This window comes from Oenanthe melanoleuca, chromosome 11 (assembly GCF_029582105.1).
Source record: "Oenanthe melanoleuca isolate GR-GAL-2019-014 chromosome 11, OMel1.0, whole genome shotgun sequence".
NCBI classification, from domain to species: domain Eukaryota; kingdom Metazoa; phylum Chordata; class Aves; order Passeriformes; family Muscicapidae; genus Oenanthe; species Oenanthe melanoleuca.
This window is the reverse complement of record NC_079345.1, coordinates 15770791-15786548: the sequence shown is the minus strand read 5'-3', so window position 1 is coordinate 15786548 and position 15758 is coordinate 15770791. Positions and strand designations below refer to the sequence as shown.

Below are 15758 nucleotides of genomic sequence, written 5' to 3'. Positions count from 1 at the left end.
TTCTCCTTTGCTCCTAACATGTATTTATTTACTGATTCATTTATGGCAGGCCTAGATGACAAATCCTCAGAAATTCTCAGGTTTTTAAAAAATACTTTGTCTAAAAGTTTTCACAGGCTAGAGAGAAAAAAAAAAACCAAAATTGCAAAGAAATGTGAAAATTCTCTCCATTCCTCCACTATCTCACTTAGTTGCTGTTAATGACAATGTTTTTACCCCATTACTTGTAATGGCTAAGATATTTCCAACATTTTTGGCTTCCTTCAAATACTTGAACACTGAACACGACCCAAGATGAAATAAATGCACATTGTGAAATTAAGGAGTATTGATGAACTCAGACCACTACAACTCCACAGCCTAAAGAGAGAGTGCTCATAATCCCCAGCATACGACAGAGAGGTCCTGAAGCTTCTTAAGAACTCAGTTGCAGCAGGTGGGGGGGGGGGGTTGATGGAAGAACTGTACCCACAGGGAGGTCTGCAGGACCACTTGCCATACACACAGCATGCTGCAATGAATTTTGGAACTCTATAATGTCCTGGTTTGAAGGACAAGTGTCTGCCAATAAAGGCAGAAGCTTCTCTTTGAAATGGAGAATGTAAACACCCTTCCCTCCAAATTATTATTATAATTTTGAAATTAAGGGGCTCTCAGGCAAAGATATGGGAATTAGGAATAACAGTTCTTTACTAGGAAAATTAAAATAGAAATACAGTATTACAAAGAACAATCCTAACCCTGACAGTCAGAATCCAAGCTGACACCCGTCAGTCAGTCAGGGTGTTGGCACAGTCCCATTCAATGGTGGCTGCATCCTCCTGCAGTGGCAGATGTGGTTCAGCTGGAGCAGTGCTCCTGGAGAAGGTGCAGTTTCCTCTGAAGGTGCAGGGATGATGTGGAAAGGTCTGGCTTTCCTCTGGAATCCAGTGGGAAGAAGGTACCTTGGTGTCCAAAATGTCAGTTTTTATCTGGGTAGGAAAGGCTTGGCTGCTCCCCTGGCTGGAGCATCTCCCAGTGGGATGATGGAATTTTATCAGTCATGCACTGGGACTGAATGGGCCAGCAGCAGATGATATCTTCCTGGAGGGAGGATGGGCTGTGGAAAAGATAAAGATGATTGCCCCAGCTGCTTTATAGATGGCCCCTTAGCAGATAATATGTGCCAGGAGATAAGGGTCACTGCCCCACCCAGCTTCAACAGATGGTGATAGAATTCACATTTCTGGCCACATCCTGCATTGCAGCCCAAGACACATAAACACCTGCATCATTTTAGGCTGATTTACTCCATCCGTGGGGCCATCCACAAATTGGTACAGGGATCTAATACTGAACTCAACAGATGCTCCATCAACATCCACGGAACCACAACTAGTGATCCCCCAAAATCCATGCTCAGCTGCCCCAGGGGAGGCTGCAGGCACTGACCCTCATTAACACAGAGCTAAGTGGCTGATGCCTGAGCCTCCTTAGGGACCCAAACCAGAACAGTCCCGGGGGGCTCTGGTGGGTGGGTGCCTTGCAGCATGCCCTGTGCTCATATTAAAGGATTTAGCTCCCCACCGGAGCCAGCAAAGACCAGCACTGATCACCAAGTAAAGATCTGTTGTATAAAGGCTTAAAAGTGCTCTGCAGCAGAGTCTCAGGCTTGTGTTTGTTGCTTCAAAGGTGTGTGTCAGTGGTGAGGCAGCTGCCACCTGCATGGTTCCTGTGACGAGGGGTGCTCACAGAGCTGGCCCCGAGAAGAGCTCCAGGGAAGGTGTGACTGCACACTGGGCTCCCCAGTGAGGATCAAGACTCGGGCTTCTCCAGTGGAGATTTAATCCATGATGCCATGAGCTCTGGAGCACAGAGGGTGGCTGGTCCAGTCAGTCAGCCTGGCCTCACACTCAGCTCAGCAGTCTTCGGGCTCTGTGCTGGCCTAAGGTGCCAGTGGGGCTGTTCAACCTGGAGAAGAAGAGCCTCAGTCAGGGGTGACCTTATATCTCTCCCCAACTACCTGGAAGGAGAGTGGAGCCAGGTGGGGATCGGGCTCTTCTCCCAGGCGACAAGTGATACCACTTACTAAAGCTGCACGAGAGGAAGTTAAGGGTGGACATTTGGAAGAATTTCTTCCCAGAAGGATGCTCAGACATTGGACTGGGCTGACCGGGGAGGTTAGCGCAGTGCCCGCACTGGAGGTGTTTAGGGCCGTGCCGCGGTCGGGGTGATGATGTGGGGATGGTCCCCGGCTGGCTGTGCGGTGTCGGAGCTCCGTGGGGCGGCGCGGTGCGGCTCCTTTCGGGGGCGGCGCGGGCGGAGGGCGCTGCGCAGCCGGTGCAGTGCGGCGGGCGGGCCCGCGGCTCCGCGGCCATTCCGCACCCATTCCGCACGGCGGCACCGGCCTCGCACGGGCACCGCGGGAGCCGCCGCAGCCCCGCCATGGCCAAGGAGGGAGCGCAGCGAGCCGAGGAGACGGAGCAGATGATCGACAAGGAGGGCGGCAGGGAGGCGGCCGAGGGCGGCAGCCTGCGCGCCGGGGACGCCAAGGAGATGCGAGCCGTGGTGCTGTCCGCCTTCGGGGGGCTCAACAAGCTCCGCGTGTCCAAGAAAGCCATGCCGGAGCCGCAGGAGGGCGAGCTGAAGATCCGCGTCAAAGCCTGGTCCAGTATCGCCCCTCGCCCTCTCCTTCCCCCGAGGGCCGGGCGGGGTGCAGGGTGCGGGGTCCCGCGGGTGCCTATCCCCGGCCATCCCGTCCCCGGCCATCCCGTCCCCGGCCATCCCGTCCCCGGCCATCCCCGCGCTCGGATCGTGCCCTACGAGCCCGGCTCCGGCGCCGTTCCCTCACCTGTGGCTTCCCCGCGGGGAGCCCCGGTCAGCGCTGGCTCCGCGCTCCCGGCGCGGGGCTTGTGTGCGCTCGGCAGCCCCTGCGAACGGGAGAAAATTGCCAGCGGTATTTCACGCTGCTAGCCAGGAGTAAAGCGGGGGAAGGCCTGCCTAAGTGCGTTCAGGGTTTGGGTTTCTGTGGGAAACGTGGATGCCAGATTGTGCGTGTTGCTCAGCACCTGTCTCTTTCCCTTCTGACACTGGCTGCTGTTTTTCTTCTGGGAATCACTTACTTAAGTAGCATCCTTTCTCGCCGGAGCTGCTGTGGCAGCGTGGCCAGAGCTCGGGATAACTTCCCAGTGTTAGTCCCCGTGTCCAGGTGACAAGTAGCTACAGTCTGGCAGCATCCTGAAACAAGCTTTCCTAGATTTTTTTTTAATTTTTTTTTTTTTTTTTTTTAGTTCCCAGTCAATCCAAGCAGACTGTTCTTCCTAGATTGCTGGTTCTTAGAGCACATGTTCCTTCATAAAAATTTTTTTTTTTGAGTGACAGAAGCCACATTAGGATGTTACTACACAACTTGATGTTTACCAAAGACTGAATTAATTTTGTCTAGGCAAGGATTTTTCTTCTGTTGTCCTTTTCTGCTATGTGAAAACATGGTGCTTCTGGAAGATGAATTCCAAGGTGAAGGCCAAGTTGTTTACTTTAGAAGTAACTTGTGTTAAAAATGTTACTGTTATGGGGGACTGAGCTTGTTTTGAATCCTGTATTAGTGCATCTGCTTCAGATTTGGAATATCCTGGTAGGTTAATGTAGCTGAGTGTTTGACCTGTTCAGATGCTGTTCTTTCCATCTTGTTCTTAATGGGGCTCAAAAGGTTTGTGACCCATGAGAGTATTCCCTCTACCAAGGTGTTGCCTGTGAAAAATAGTGATATCCATTAATCTGCATGAGTAGTAGTAAATAATGGGCTGGGATATTTTGCATTCACATTGGGTATTAGGGTTTTTTTTCCCTCTAGTAGTCACAGTGGGAAATGCAAGAAATTCTGTGCTAAGTGAATAGAACTAATGGTAGCATCGTACTTGTTGGGCAGCTCATTTTGCTATCAAGCAGGGCTGTATTTTCATTTGAGAACAGTCTGTCTTGTTTCCTGAGTGATTTTTTTTCCCCAGCCACTGGGTTAACAAAAGTTAGCATGCAAAACTAAAGATGTTATCAGCACATGGACATATTCCTGTAATTTTTCCAGTACCTATATGAACTCCACTTTCATGAAGCCAACAGCTGGGTGTGTATCACAAATGGCAAGAACACTTGGCTGTAGAATAGAATTGTGCAGCCAGAGCTGCTGCTGCTCTGCAGGGCTGCAGTGTCAGTAGGGCTGTGTGAGTTGCACACGTGCTGTTTGACATCAGCAGACCTGCTCAGCTGCTCCACAGGTAACTGCCAGGCTGCACAATGCCCCGTGTGTTTTGGGAGCTTCCCTTTGTCCCAGAAGAGCCTGCAGGCTGGAGAGCATCTGCTTGTCACTCCTGGAAATGGCCATAGGGCTGAAAGGTCACCAGGCCACCAAAGTGTGCCTCCAGGCGAGGCAAAATCAATTTGCTGATCCTCTTGACCCAAGCCTGTAAATGCAGAGGATTGATTGGGATGATGGTGGGCTGTGAGAAAGGGGTTGGCTTTGCCCAGGGCAGTGTGCACATGTTGATGCAGGCAGCGCTGAACACACCCAAGATGGGTTGCTCCAGTCAACAGTACATTGATGTAAGAATCAGTATTCTTACAAATCACATTTTCTGTTGAATCAGTTTTGTAGCTGACCTCCACTAGAGATGATTATTATTAGTATTATTTGACTTGACAGATTGCTGGGAAAAAAAAGCAGCTTTATTTCAAGAAGGATATGCACATGCTTGATACATAGTATACACCAGTAGAAGAGCAAGTTCTGTGTGGTCTCTGAATTCCCTGTGGGTAAAACCAACTGAATCATATGTCTAGACCCGTTAAGTTGTATGTAGACACTTCATAGTATGGTACTAGAAATGGAGGAGATGAAGGATAAGTTGCTATTAGCACTAAGGCAGATAAATAATTCTTTTGAAGGTCTGGAATATCAGTGATCCAATGGAAAATGTGTCAGCTGAGATGAGTCATGAGTTAGGCTCATTCAGTGACTAAGAAATGGAACAGCCATCGATGTCCAAGCTGAGTCACAGCTTCTGCATATTTCCTGAAATAATTTTTGATTGATAATGATGAAGCAGTTGAAAGTCCTGTATTTGTATGTATTGTAATTTGCAGGCAGCAGAATGTTGGGATACAGACTGTTTAAAGGATGAGACAAGTAGCTGGAATGAACAGAAACTGCATTTCAGATGGGCTGTGTGAATAAGAAATGGTGTCCTATAATTATGTCCCTCTATTGTTCTTTTCTCTCTTATAATTGTTTCTTCCTTGTGCTGCTGTACATGTGCGTCATGAGGAATGAGGCAGAAGTGATCCTTCTGACTCTGTGACTGTGAGATAACAGCACTTTAGAAAAACTGGAGCAGATAAAAGAAATCTTAAGTGTAACAGATAGTGGACAGAGAATTGGTGTTGCTCCTAAAGGCAGTCTTGTTCATATGGTGTTGGTTTCTGCATAAAAAGCAGGAGACCTGACAATTTTAAACCTTTCCTTTATATAGAGATATGGTTGGTTTTGTTGGTTTTGTTTTTTTTTTACTTTGAAGATTGGGCAGTTTGCTGGCTGGAGTTAAGAGGAAGGATTTTAAGAATGCAAAACTCAGGAATCCTCTTGTTTGCTCTGTGGCATCCCATTAATTTGAGTAATTAATTTCAGTGGAGTTTTACAGTGAAATAAGAAAGACAGATCAAAAGCAGGACCTCTCCAAACCAAAGTGTCATGGAGTGGTCTGCATGATTTGGGATTTTGCAGTGGAGGGTATTGGGCATCTTGGAGTGTGTGGGATGGAACAATGAGAAACAAGTTGACTGTTGCTTTCCACACTTAAGGGAAATAAAAATGCAGCAAAACTAAACCTCAGGTATAGAGAATAATATTCAAGGCCCTCAAAAGGACCTGGTAGAGCATTGCAGACTAAGAAAGTCAGATTCAAGGATAATTCTATATTTGATAAACTCTGCCTCCAGTAATGCATGGTTAATCCAGTCTGTGCAGGTCACAGAGACACCCTGCTCTGTCACAGGGAGGTTCTTGCAGAACCCCTGTGTCAATGTATTGATCTTGGCAATTCAGGTCCTTCCCTGTCTTCATTGGCATCCAGCTCTTGATTTGAGATTAAAAATATGCTGTGTACTGTTTGTCACTGGATTGCTTTGCATTTACACTTCCCCTCGACTGATGCCCTTACTTAAAGTTCAGGAGTCACTTTCTCTGGCTGCACACCAGAACAGGTCATGCTGGTTTGCACTGGTGCAAGAAATAAATTGTGCTTAATCTCCAAACCCACCACTCTTCACAAGACATATTTCCTTGTGATGTTCTATGCAGACACTTTTCCTCAGTCTGCTGTTGATTGAATCCCAATGGAAGAGCTGGGTGTCTTGGGTGTAGTTATAAAACTTGCCATCCATCTTTAGGCCCTTCTGGTTATTCTAGGAAAAAAAAAAAATATCTGAGTTGACCAGTATGACCAATACACCCTAATCAAACTTTCAGATCTACTGGTCTTTGAATTTCTCAGGTAAAATAAAACTTCTTCCTCAAAAGTGGAGAGGAATAGGAATAAATACATGTATAAGAATAGCAGAGATGCCACAACTCGTAAGAATATAGGAGATGAAAGTGAATGAAGATGAAATCTCTATAAAGTGACTAGAAATTATTAGAAAGCCTGGTCAACACTCCATATTTCAACTAGTAATTAAAACAATAGGAACATGTGACTTGATTACTGTTTACTTTATGTAGTTTTATTTCTTTCCTTATCACACCTGTTCTAGTATGAGATCTTATAAGTTCATTGCAAGAGATGAACTCTCAATATAATTTTGCTGCCCTTTATCCACCTTTGGGGAAAAAACAGGTGAAAAAGAAAGGGAACTAAGACAGAACTGAACTGCCAGTATTATGTCATTACTATGTCATTTACTGAACGTGTGACTTTTCAAAATCTGTCTGACAATTGACTTTATGAGAAGGAATCTATTTGTGATCATTGTCATTAGTGAAGAGCAATGGCCTTTGCATATCCCCCTGTCTCCTTCTTGCCTACTTGTTATGACTTGTTCTGACACCACAGGGTGTGTTCCTGCCCAGATTCCCACATCACAGTCCTGCCTCCAGCTGCCTTTTCTTGCAGGGATGTAGGGAAAAGTTAACTTTTTGTAAAATGCCTGCAGTGTGGAAAGATGCATTTAAAAGACCATGGCTGAAGTTAATGTACACAGACAGTGGTTGCCACCATCAGTGCTGTGAGGTTTATGGGTTTGTGGTTTGCTGTTTGTTTTGGAGTTTTGTCAGTTTGTTTGTTTGTTTCTGAGTTTTGTCAGTTTGTTTGTTTGTTTCTCTTCCCCACACAATGGCTGCCTTGCAGGCATTTTGCTATTTGGAATTTCTCTTTCATTATCAACATCACAGTGGCAGTGTAGGAGTGGTCTTACCCACTGGATAAGAAGTGACCTTTCAAAAATAATTTCTGATTTTTCAACTTAACTGTGTGAAACTCCCTCCTAACTTCCTATATAGTGGATATTATAAGCTTTGTGTATGAGCATGGTGAAAGTTGTGGATTCAGGTTGCTCTGAAACCCTCCACCACAATTATGAATGCTTACATTTGGTGGGATTTCCTTCCCCCTCCCCAGTGACCTACATCCCATGAATGCCATGCTGTCATCATGCTAAGACTGGGTGTCTACTCTGTCTATTAATTTGTTGGGTCTGTTCAATCTGTCTGTGTCCTGATTAGCATCTGACTAAGGCTGCATCTAACAGATCCTTGTGCCCACCAGTAGTGCAAGGTATCCAGGCAGTTGCTGGATACTCACATGTGAGTAGAACTGGCTGTGTGCCTGGCTAACCATAAAAACAGGGCTGAGTTTTGGAACAATGGATTAATGCTGAAGTGTATTTCAGCTAGTTAGGAGTTTTAAACTTTTAACTATGGCATTAAGGCCAGTAATCAATATATGTACATAGTAGATACGTGGTGCTTTGCTCTTTTTCTTTTTTCTTTTTCTTTTTTTTTTTTTTTTTGTGGCAGCCTAGAAAACCACAACATTTTCCTTAATAAAATTGGACAGCATAATAAAACCAATGCAAAAGTGCTTTAGGATTTTTGCAAAGCTGATATTATGGGGAGAGACCTGCATTTTTTTTCTGAGCAGCAAACCTGAGGACTTCAAAGACCTAATAACACTTGAAAAAATGTTCAAGCATCATCCAGGAAGGAACAGTTTTAAAACAAAAGCCTATCTAGTACTTAGTAAGTTCATGCCAGAGTTTGGATTCCTGCCTGAAACAAACACAAGATGCATTCCTGGGGTCACATCAAAGGTTAGGACAGTTAGCTCCTGTATCTCCTAGGCCAAAATAACTACAATGTGTGAGGCTTGAGGTTTTCTTCTTAAATTAACCTGGCTTTACTTGCCAGCTAGTAATGCATTCATAGAAATGACAGTGTTTCACTGAGTTCTGAAATGCCCTGTGTGGCTGCTGGCAGCTGTGATGTGCTGTGCACCCTCTGCCCAAGGCTCACATCCCAGCAGTGGGAATGTCTGCTGCTTCCCTTACCCTGCAAAGCCCAGCTTTTTAATGCCCTGGAGTTTTCTGGCTGTCCCATCACTCAGGTCAAGTTTTCCCCCTCTACTTTGATCTGTGGTAATAGTCTTGATTTTATTTTTTTCCTGTGTTTTGCAGTGGTTTGAACTTTATTGATTTGATGGTGCGGCAGGGGAATATTGACAACCCTCCTAAGACACCTCTTGTTCCTGGCTTTGAATGTTCTGGAATTGTAGAAGCTCTTGGAGACAGCGTGAAAGGATTTGAGGTAATATATTTTATTTTCAAAGTGAGAGTTATAAGCCTCATATAAATAATCACCACCTCCTAATCCCTTCTGCTCTGCCAGTGACAGCAGCCTTCACCACCCTGTTGAGGTTTAAAAGGTTAATTTTTCCTTGCTGCTTTCCAAGCATGAGAATGACCTCTTGAATTACATTCTGAATCCACCACTGTCATCTCCTTCAAATCCTTCCTGAAAAGTCACTTGTGCCATGTGCACATCCTGATGGCTAAATAGGAAAAGCATGAGTGATGTCCTTTAATGAAAATGAAAGAAATTAAGTTAACTTGTTAAGTTTCTTTTTTTGGCCCTGTTTCCTGTCATCACTGCTCTTTTCCTCAAAGCCCAGGTGCTGCTGATTCTGGTTCCAGGTTTTGATCTTGAGTTAACAGAACCCTGTTTACAGTGAACATTGCTTCTTACAACTGTGTGCATTAAGAAGGTGCAGATTAAATTAGGATCTTGATTCTGGATATAGGACTTAGTCTGATTGCTCAGGAAAAGCATCTATTTTATCTGACAGGTTGTAATAAGTGACAAATACTTGATGTATATAATAAAGGCTTCATAAGTGGTTGTGGACTCTGGTATCTCTTGGTGCATATAAGCAGCATTTTGCCTCCTATTCCATTACTGATATTAAATATTAAACATCTATATTCACTGCAAACTTACCCTTTATTGCCTAAGTAGGTTGAAAATTTTGGAAATAATTCCTGAGTTAATACATGTCAATCCTATCTTAGTTATTTGCAGAGTCAGTCATGTCAAAAGATAATAAATTTTTCTGAATTCTTATTATATCTGGATCTTAAGAAGATATAAATATTTTTATCTAAAGACAAAATTTTTCTCTTCTTGAACAACTAAAATTTGTCAGTTGAATGAAGATAATGGCCAGTTTAGTTTCAACTAGGGTTTCAGTGATGAGATCTTCTCTGGGGATTTTTCTCAGTTCCCTTCCTGCCCCATCTCTGCCTTGAACCAAGTTGTAATCTTTCAATGCATTTTGTTACAAACAACAACTGAATGATAATTTTGCTGTTTGGAAACCTTTGCTGCTTCAGTAGTTCTTCTCTAGCATCTGTACTTCATAGCTGTGCTCCATATTGAAGAATATTCTCTGAAAGAAGTCTAGAAAGCCTCTGCTCCAGATCAGCACTCTCATTTTTGAAGCTCTTGCTATTTTTAAAGGGCATCATGAGGCCATAGCATATGGTGCTTGTTTGAATGCACCCGACTGAATATATTGTGTCTCTTTTTAAAGTGACATCTTTGTCCTGGCTGTGGAGCACGTTTGTGCACTGTTGTACTCCCTGTAATTGAAACAAGCCATAGTATTTTATTTTTTGCATATAACCTTCATAGTCATGGGCCCTGGAAAAGGGTCCACACTCAGAGTGACAGCTGTGCATGGCTATGAATCCATCAGCAGGAGAACATGCCATGAGGATGATGGAAAAAGGTCCTGTTGGTTTCTTTATGGAATTCTTGCACAGAGTAGGGACACACCAGATGCTTGGTGTCTCCTGGACTTTGTTACCTCTGTCTACAGTAACAGCAAAGATTGCACTCTGTATCATCTGACCTCCTTTCCCTGGGTAGATCTCTTCCAGTTCCAGCCCTCCTAAAATAGGTGTAATGCCTATTCTTTCTCCCTTTAAAAGAAAAAGATGCTTTCTGTAGATGACAGTTGTATCAGGCCTGATCTCTCTCCAGTTGTGGGGATGATTCTCAGGAAGTGAGGTCTAATCTGGCCAGGCTTTGAACAGCATCAGTGATAAAATGTGGAATTTAATGTTATCAAGAAATCCTTTGGGAATCACCAAGAGGGACTTCTCTGCATTCCTTTTGGTAATCATTTATGATTTATGGCAAAGATATAGGGCATATTAACATCTGCACTAATTAATCCTAGCAGACTTTCTATTTTAGATGCTTCTCTAAGAGCAAGAGGAAACCACAGAGTGATTACCAGTGAGGCATTGTTAATTTGAATGTTTTTCAAAAGGAGGAGGCATTTCAGTGAAATTGGAATGACAGCTCTGTTTCAGCATTCTCATTCTAAAAGAGACAAACCCTTCAGAACTGTCAGCAGCACCTGAGCTTTGAGCAAACCTGCAATATCCCAAAGCAACAGTGATGGCTCAGGAGACCAAAATGTGCTTATGCTGTAAACATTTGCCTGAAGGCAGAAGTGGTGTGCTTTACTCCATACCTGTAGTTTCTAAAGGATTAGAGAGCGTTGGTAGAATGTAAGAGAGCATCAGGCAGATAAGCAGTGTTATTTTAGAGGGACAGCTGCTGTTAGTTTTAGTTAAAACACAAAGGCAGGGAGTTTGATGCTATTCCTGTCTTACCCTGTGGCTCCATTGCAGAGCTCCTTTCATGGTTAAGGATGTTGTTTTGGTTGGTGTGTTCTAGAAAGGCAGAGGGTCTAAGGCAAGGTAAAAGATGCCATGGGGTTGCTGGTGGCAAAAATTTATTGAGAGTTTGTAAGAGTTGTGCCTGTGAAGATTTTAATACATGCTGGCCAAACATTTGCTCAGTGTGGCTGTTCTTGTAGACCCAGCAGCCCAATTTCTGCTTTAAGGTGAGTGTTGCTGTCCCAGCCTCTTGTGCCTTGTTGTTACTCTTGTCCATCTGAGAAGAGTCAGTATCTCTCATTTAAAAACCTGAAGCTGCAAGGAAGGCCATATGCAAAGAGATGATGCACTTGGACCTCTGAAAGGTTCCTAGGAGCAGCCAACTCTACCTAATACTTACAGAAAGCCTTTTTGTCTCCATAATGAATTACTCTTTCACTACCATATATTTTCAGAAGAAACTGAGCTGAGAAATGTTGTATTGAAAGATAATAGTTCATTGCTCCTTTAAATCCTGTCAAATTCACTTTGTAGACTTAGCAGTGCCTTAAAATCCAAAGGTATATTTTTGATGTTTAAGGTGGCTTATTTGAAGTTGCAGAACCAAATAATGTCTGACACATGGCTGTGGAGATTGCAATCATGGATACATCTTTGTAGAATCAGTTAATAAAATGATAAAAATAAAGAGTGGGTACAGATGGTGTTATCTGCTGAACAAGAGCTTTTGCAACCCTTTCATGTCATCCATCTAACAGAGCACAAGGCCCTTTCTTCTCAATCCACAGAGAGGAAAAGTAGCTCTAAATTAGTGTAAGGTTTGGGAAAACAAAGTGAATATTATCCCACTTGCAATTTTCTTTACTCCATGCTTCTTGTCAATATAATTATAACTTTTTTGCCTCATTTTTTTTCTCTTTAAACAAAACTCACAGGTTGCTCTCTACAGTCTCAATTGCAGTCAGATCCTCTACATTGTTCTCTTCCTTGTTTGTAGATTGGAGACAGAGTCATGGCTTTTGTAAACTACAATGCCTGGGCTGAAGTTGTGTGTACCCCAGTAGAATTTGTCTACAAGATCCCAGATGACATGAGTTTTTCTGAAGCTGCTGCATTTCCCATGAACTTTGTTACTGCCTACATGATGCTCTTTGAGGTTGCTAACCTGAGAGAAGGCATGTCTGTGCTGGTTCACTCAGCAGGAGGGGGGGTGGTAAGTTGGAACTTTTCTTCCTTTCCTGTCACTGGAAGCCTGATGCATCTGGATTCCTGAAATGTGCCAGAACCTTCAGTTTGATGTGATATTCCTATGTGGGAGGGATTGCACTGGGAGAACTATATCTATTTCCCCATCAAAATGCTGATGTGAATGGTTGGCAGGAGCTCTTGGTGAAATAAAAATGTTATGGCTCTAAATTCTATGAAAAAATCTCATGAAAAAAAAAACTTAATTGGTTGTCAGCAGGACAAGTGTTGTCTCAAATATTGCTTTCCTGGACTTACACATATTGTACTTCTATGTTAAAGAAGAGTGTCATGAAAGGAATAAATAAGCTCCCTGCAAAAGGTATTTGTAGGTAACCATAATCTTCTTTATAGTAAATGTCCCTCTTGGAATATTCCTGCATAGTGTGTGAATGAATGTGTGTGATGCTTTCACTGTGAAAGATTTTCTTTTCCCCTTTGTTGTAGAGGGATTGAAAGCAGTGAAAAGTTCTCATGTGAACCCTGAGTAAAAGGTACAAATTTGAAATTGTAGCCAGTTGTGGCTGCTGCATGTTGCAGTTTGGATCATTCCTGAGGAGGCATTGTATGGCATGGGCAAAGGATGAATTTGTGGGAATACCAGGCCACACAGTGAAATAAAGAGCTGGCATTTTGTGTTACCAGTTCCTTGAAGTATCTTTTAGGAAAATCTCAGTCCTTTGGAGTGTATTAAATTTTTGTGCAAAATATTACGACATTGACTGGGGAGTTTGTTTACATTTGAAATTATGCAGTTGTTTTTCACAAGACAGATTTTATGAGCTGAGACCATTAGCAGATAGCAGCCTTTGAAACTGGAGTACCTTTTCTGTGTTCTTGTTATGCCTTATTTATGCTAAATTAATGTTCTGTTTTCTACTGAGGTCTGGTGGGCAGCCCCAAACACGCTGTCCTTAATTCTGTGCCCTTAGCCTTTCTTTCAGGTTCTCATATAAATGAAGGCTGTAATCAAAGGAATAAATTCATGAGTTCTCTGTACAAGGTATTTTTAGCTAACCATAATCCCACTGGCAGTGAAGGGTCGGTCCTGTTGGAGCACTGGTGTAAATGAAGGGAATTTATAATCGCATTATGCTCTGGCACAGGACAGCCCAGAGTGCTATGGCTGGCTATTGTTCTGTGGTGTGGAATTCAGGGCTGTCAAAGCAACGTGAGGCCACACATTCAGGGCAATATTCTACAGGAATCCAAGTCTCAGCTGTAGCTCTAAGGCCATTTGGCCACCTGGCCCTGTGCAGACCCTGTCTAGGCTGAGCATACAGAGTGATCCCCAAAGCAATCCCTGCACTTACCTGGGTATCTAGAGAAGTTGAACTCCTCCTCCTTTTTTGGATTTCTGTGTTTCTTTCTCTTTCTGACCTCCCTCTCCTCTGTTATTTCCTCCTCCTTTTCCTGAAGGACTGGTAATTCCTGTTAATGTCAGTTTTCACATATCTTCTGCCCTGGTGCCCAGCCTCTGTGCTGGGCTGTTCCTGGAAGGAGCTGCTGGCTTCCTCTCTCATCCCAGCTGCTCAGTGGGCAGCTTTTGGCTGATCTTCTGCTGTGGCTGCTCCAAACCTTCTCTGAGAAGCTAAAGGAAGGACGGATCCTGCTTGGCTGCCAGGAGAACAGGGAGAAATCAGCTCCATCCCTTGCTAAGTAGTTAAATAAACCAGAGTTTCCAAGGGAAAGACCAGTCATGCAGGAAGAGCAGCCAGGCTGGCCAGTAAGGGATGGAGGGCTGTGTAGGATCCAGGGGGACTGTAAGTAAGGGGAGACAGGGCTGGGCTGCAAGCCAGGATGCTGATCACTGTCCCAGGGGAGAGGACCTCACACAGCCCCTTGGTTCTTGTAAGGGAAGAGCATGGAGAGCAAGAATTGGACATTTTCCCGTTGTTTGATGGGTTTTCCAGGTAAAATATCACTCTGAAGATGCATGGATTTTTTTTTTTTCTTTCGGCTAAGCTGACATAAAGATTTCAGAGGGGTCTGTGTTACTTTAATAATGTCTGTTAGTCCTTTGAAAAATCTGACAGTTTCAATCGAACACATCATTCTCTCAAAGATCTTCATTAATAAACAGAAAACTGGCACTGAAGCTGCTACAGAAAGTTATTTTTGTTCTGTTGCTTTAATAGATAGAATGCCCTTCCCCACTTTCAGCAAGTGGGAAATCTGTCCAGTTTGTTTCTAAATGTCAGAGAAATTCCAGAACGCTTTAATGAGACAATAGGCTCCCCCGTGGGACTAGAAGTTTCTAATTGTTCATTTCTCATTATGCAAGATCATTATTTTAGCTGCTTCAGGCAGTTTATGAAAAAGAACTTGTTGCTTCAGAAGTGTTTGTGAGGTTCTTTGTTCTGGCTACTCAGTCCTATTTAGGAGGATCCTGCAGCTTTTACAATAAATGGAGTCAGGGAAAATTCTTTAGGACCTTTACTCTTGTGTACTATCTCAGTTTATTTATGTGGCCTTTTTAAGTTGATAGATATTTTTGGTAGTGAGGTAACTATAGCAATTGTCTTCTCATCTGTGCCTGGAGTGTGATTAGTAGGGAACAGTATCCTTTAATGTCTGACAGGATGCTTTAGATAAGTCAGTTTATTTATTCCAGAAGTTCCAGGGGACATCAGAAGATTAGGGAGAGGGAAAAGCAAACATACCAAGATAACTTGTCTTGAAAAAGGTCTCCCACACCTGTCTCTGTGTTACAGACTTGAATCATGCTGCATGTACCAAAGAGCTCAGGGCATGGTGGCATCTTCCCTGGTCAGGGAAGGAGATGTGGCCACTTGTAGGGGAGCACCTGGTGTCCCTGAACCAGGGGACAAGAGCACACCCACAAACTCTGCTTCTGACCCTTGGAAATTAATTGTACCCTTCCCCCAGGGGAGGAGGAGCTGTGCAGTCTTACAAAGGGCATTGAAAGGGGAGAGAATATTTGGTTTTCATAGGGCCAGCTTGTTGATTTTGATTGCTTGGAAAGGAAGCTGCTTTGGCTTTCCTGTCTCTTTTTCCTCCTTGGGACAGGGATAGGTAAGACTCAGCTCTCAGCCTGGGCAGTGAAGGAGGCTGGAGATATTTCAGGAGCCTTCTCAGAAAGCACAGAACAGGCTCACAGTTGCATTCCATGATTCCCTGAGGCTTTGACTAGAGATGAATACTTTTCAAATCCTGCTGCTGACTAAGATCTAACAAAGTTGCCAGTTGCTCCCCTTTCAGGCCTCTGCTTGGCAGGACACAGAGCTTCTGATTAAATTGTTAAAGTGAGTAGCAGGGCAGTTCAATAATTAACAAAAAAT

General features: G+C 43.7%; 1 protein-coding gene across 1 annotated transcript in view; it reads left to right on the top strand.

Annotated features, from left to right (window-relative positions):
- The first annotated feature begins 2250 nt into the window (after window positions 1-2250).
- Window positions 2251-15758, top strand: part of VAT1L (vesicle amine transport 1 like) — a 52985-nt gene continuing 39477 nt past the window's right edge. Inside the window, exons 1-3 of the mRNA XM_056500878.1 lie at window positions 2251-2645; window positions 8701-8830; window positions 12209-12424. Of these exons, the coding sequence (XP_056356853.1) occupies window positions 2425-2645; window positions 8701-8830; window positions 12209-12424 (567 nt within the window). The 5' untranslated portion in view covers window positions 2251-2424. The remainder of the gene's footprint in view (window positions 2646-8700; window positions 8831-12208; window positions 12425-15758) is intronic.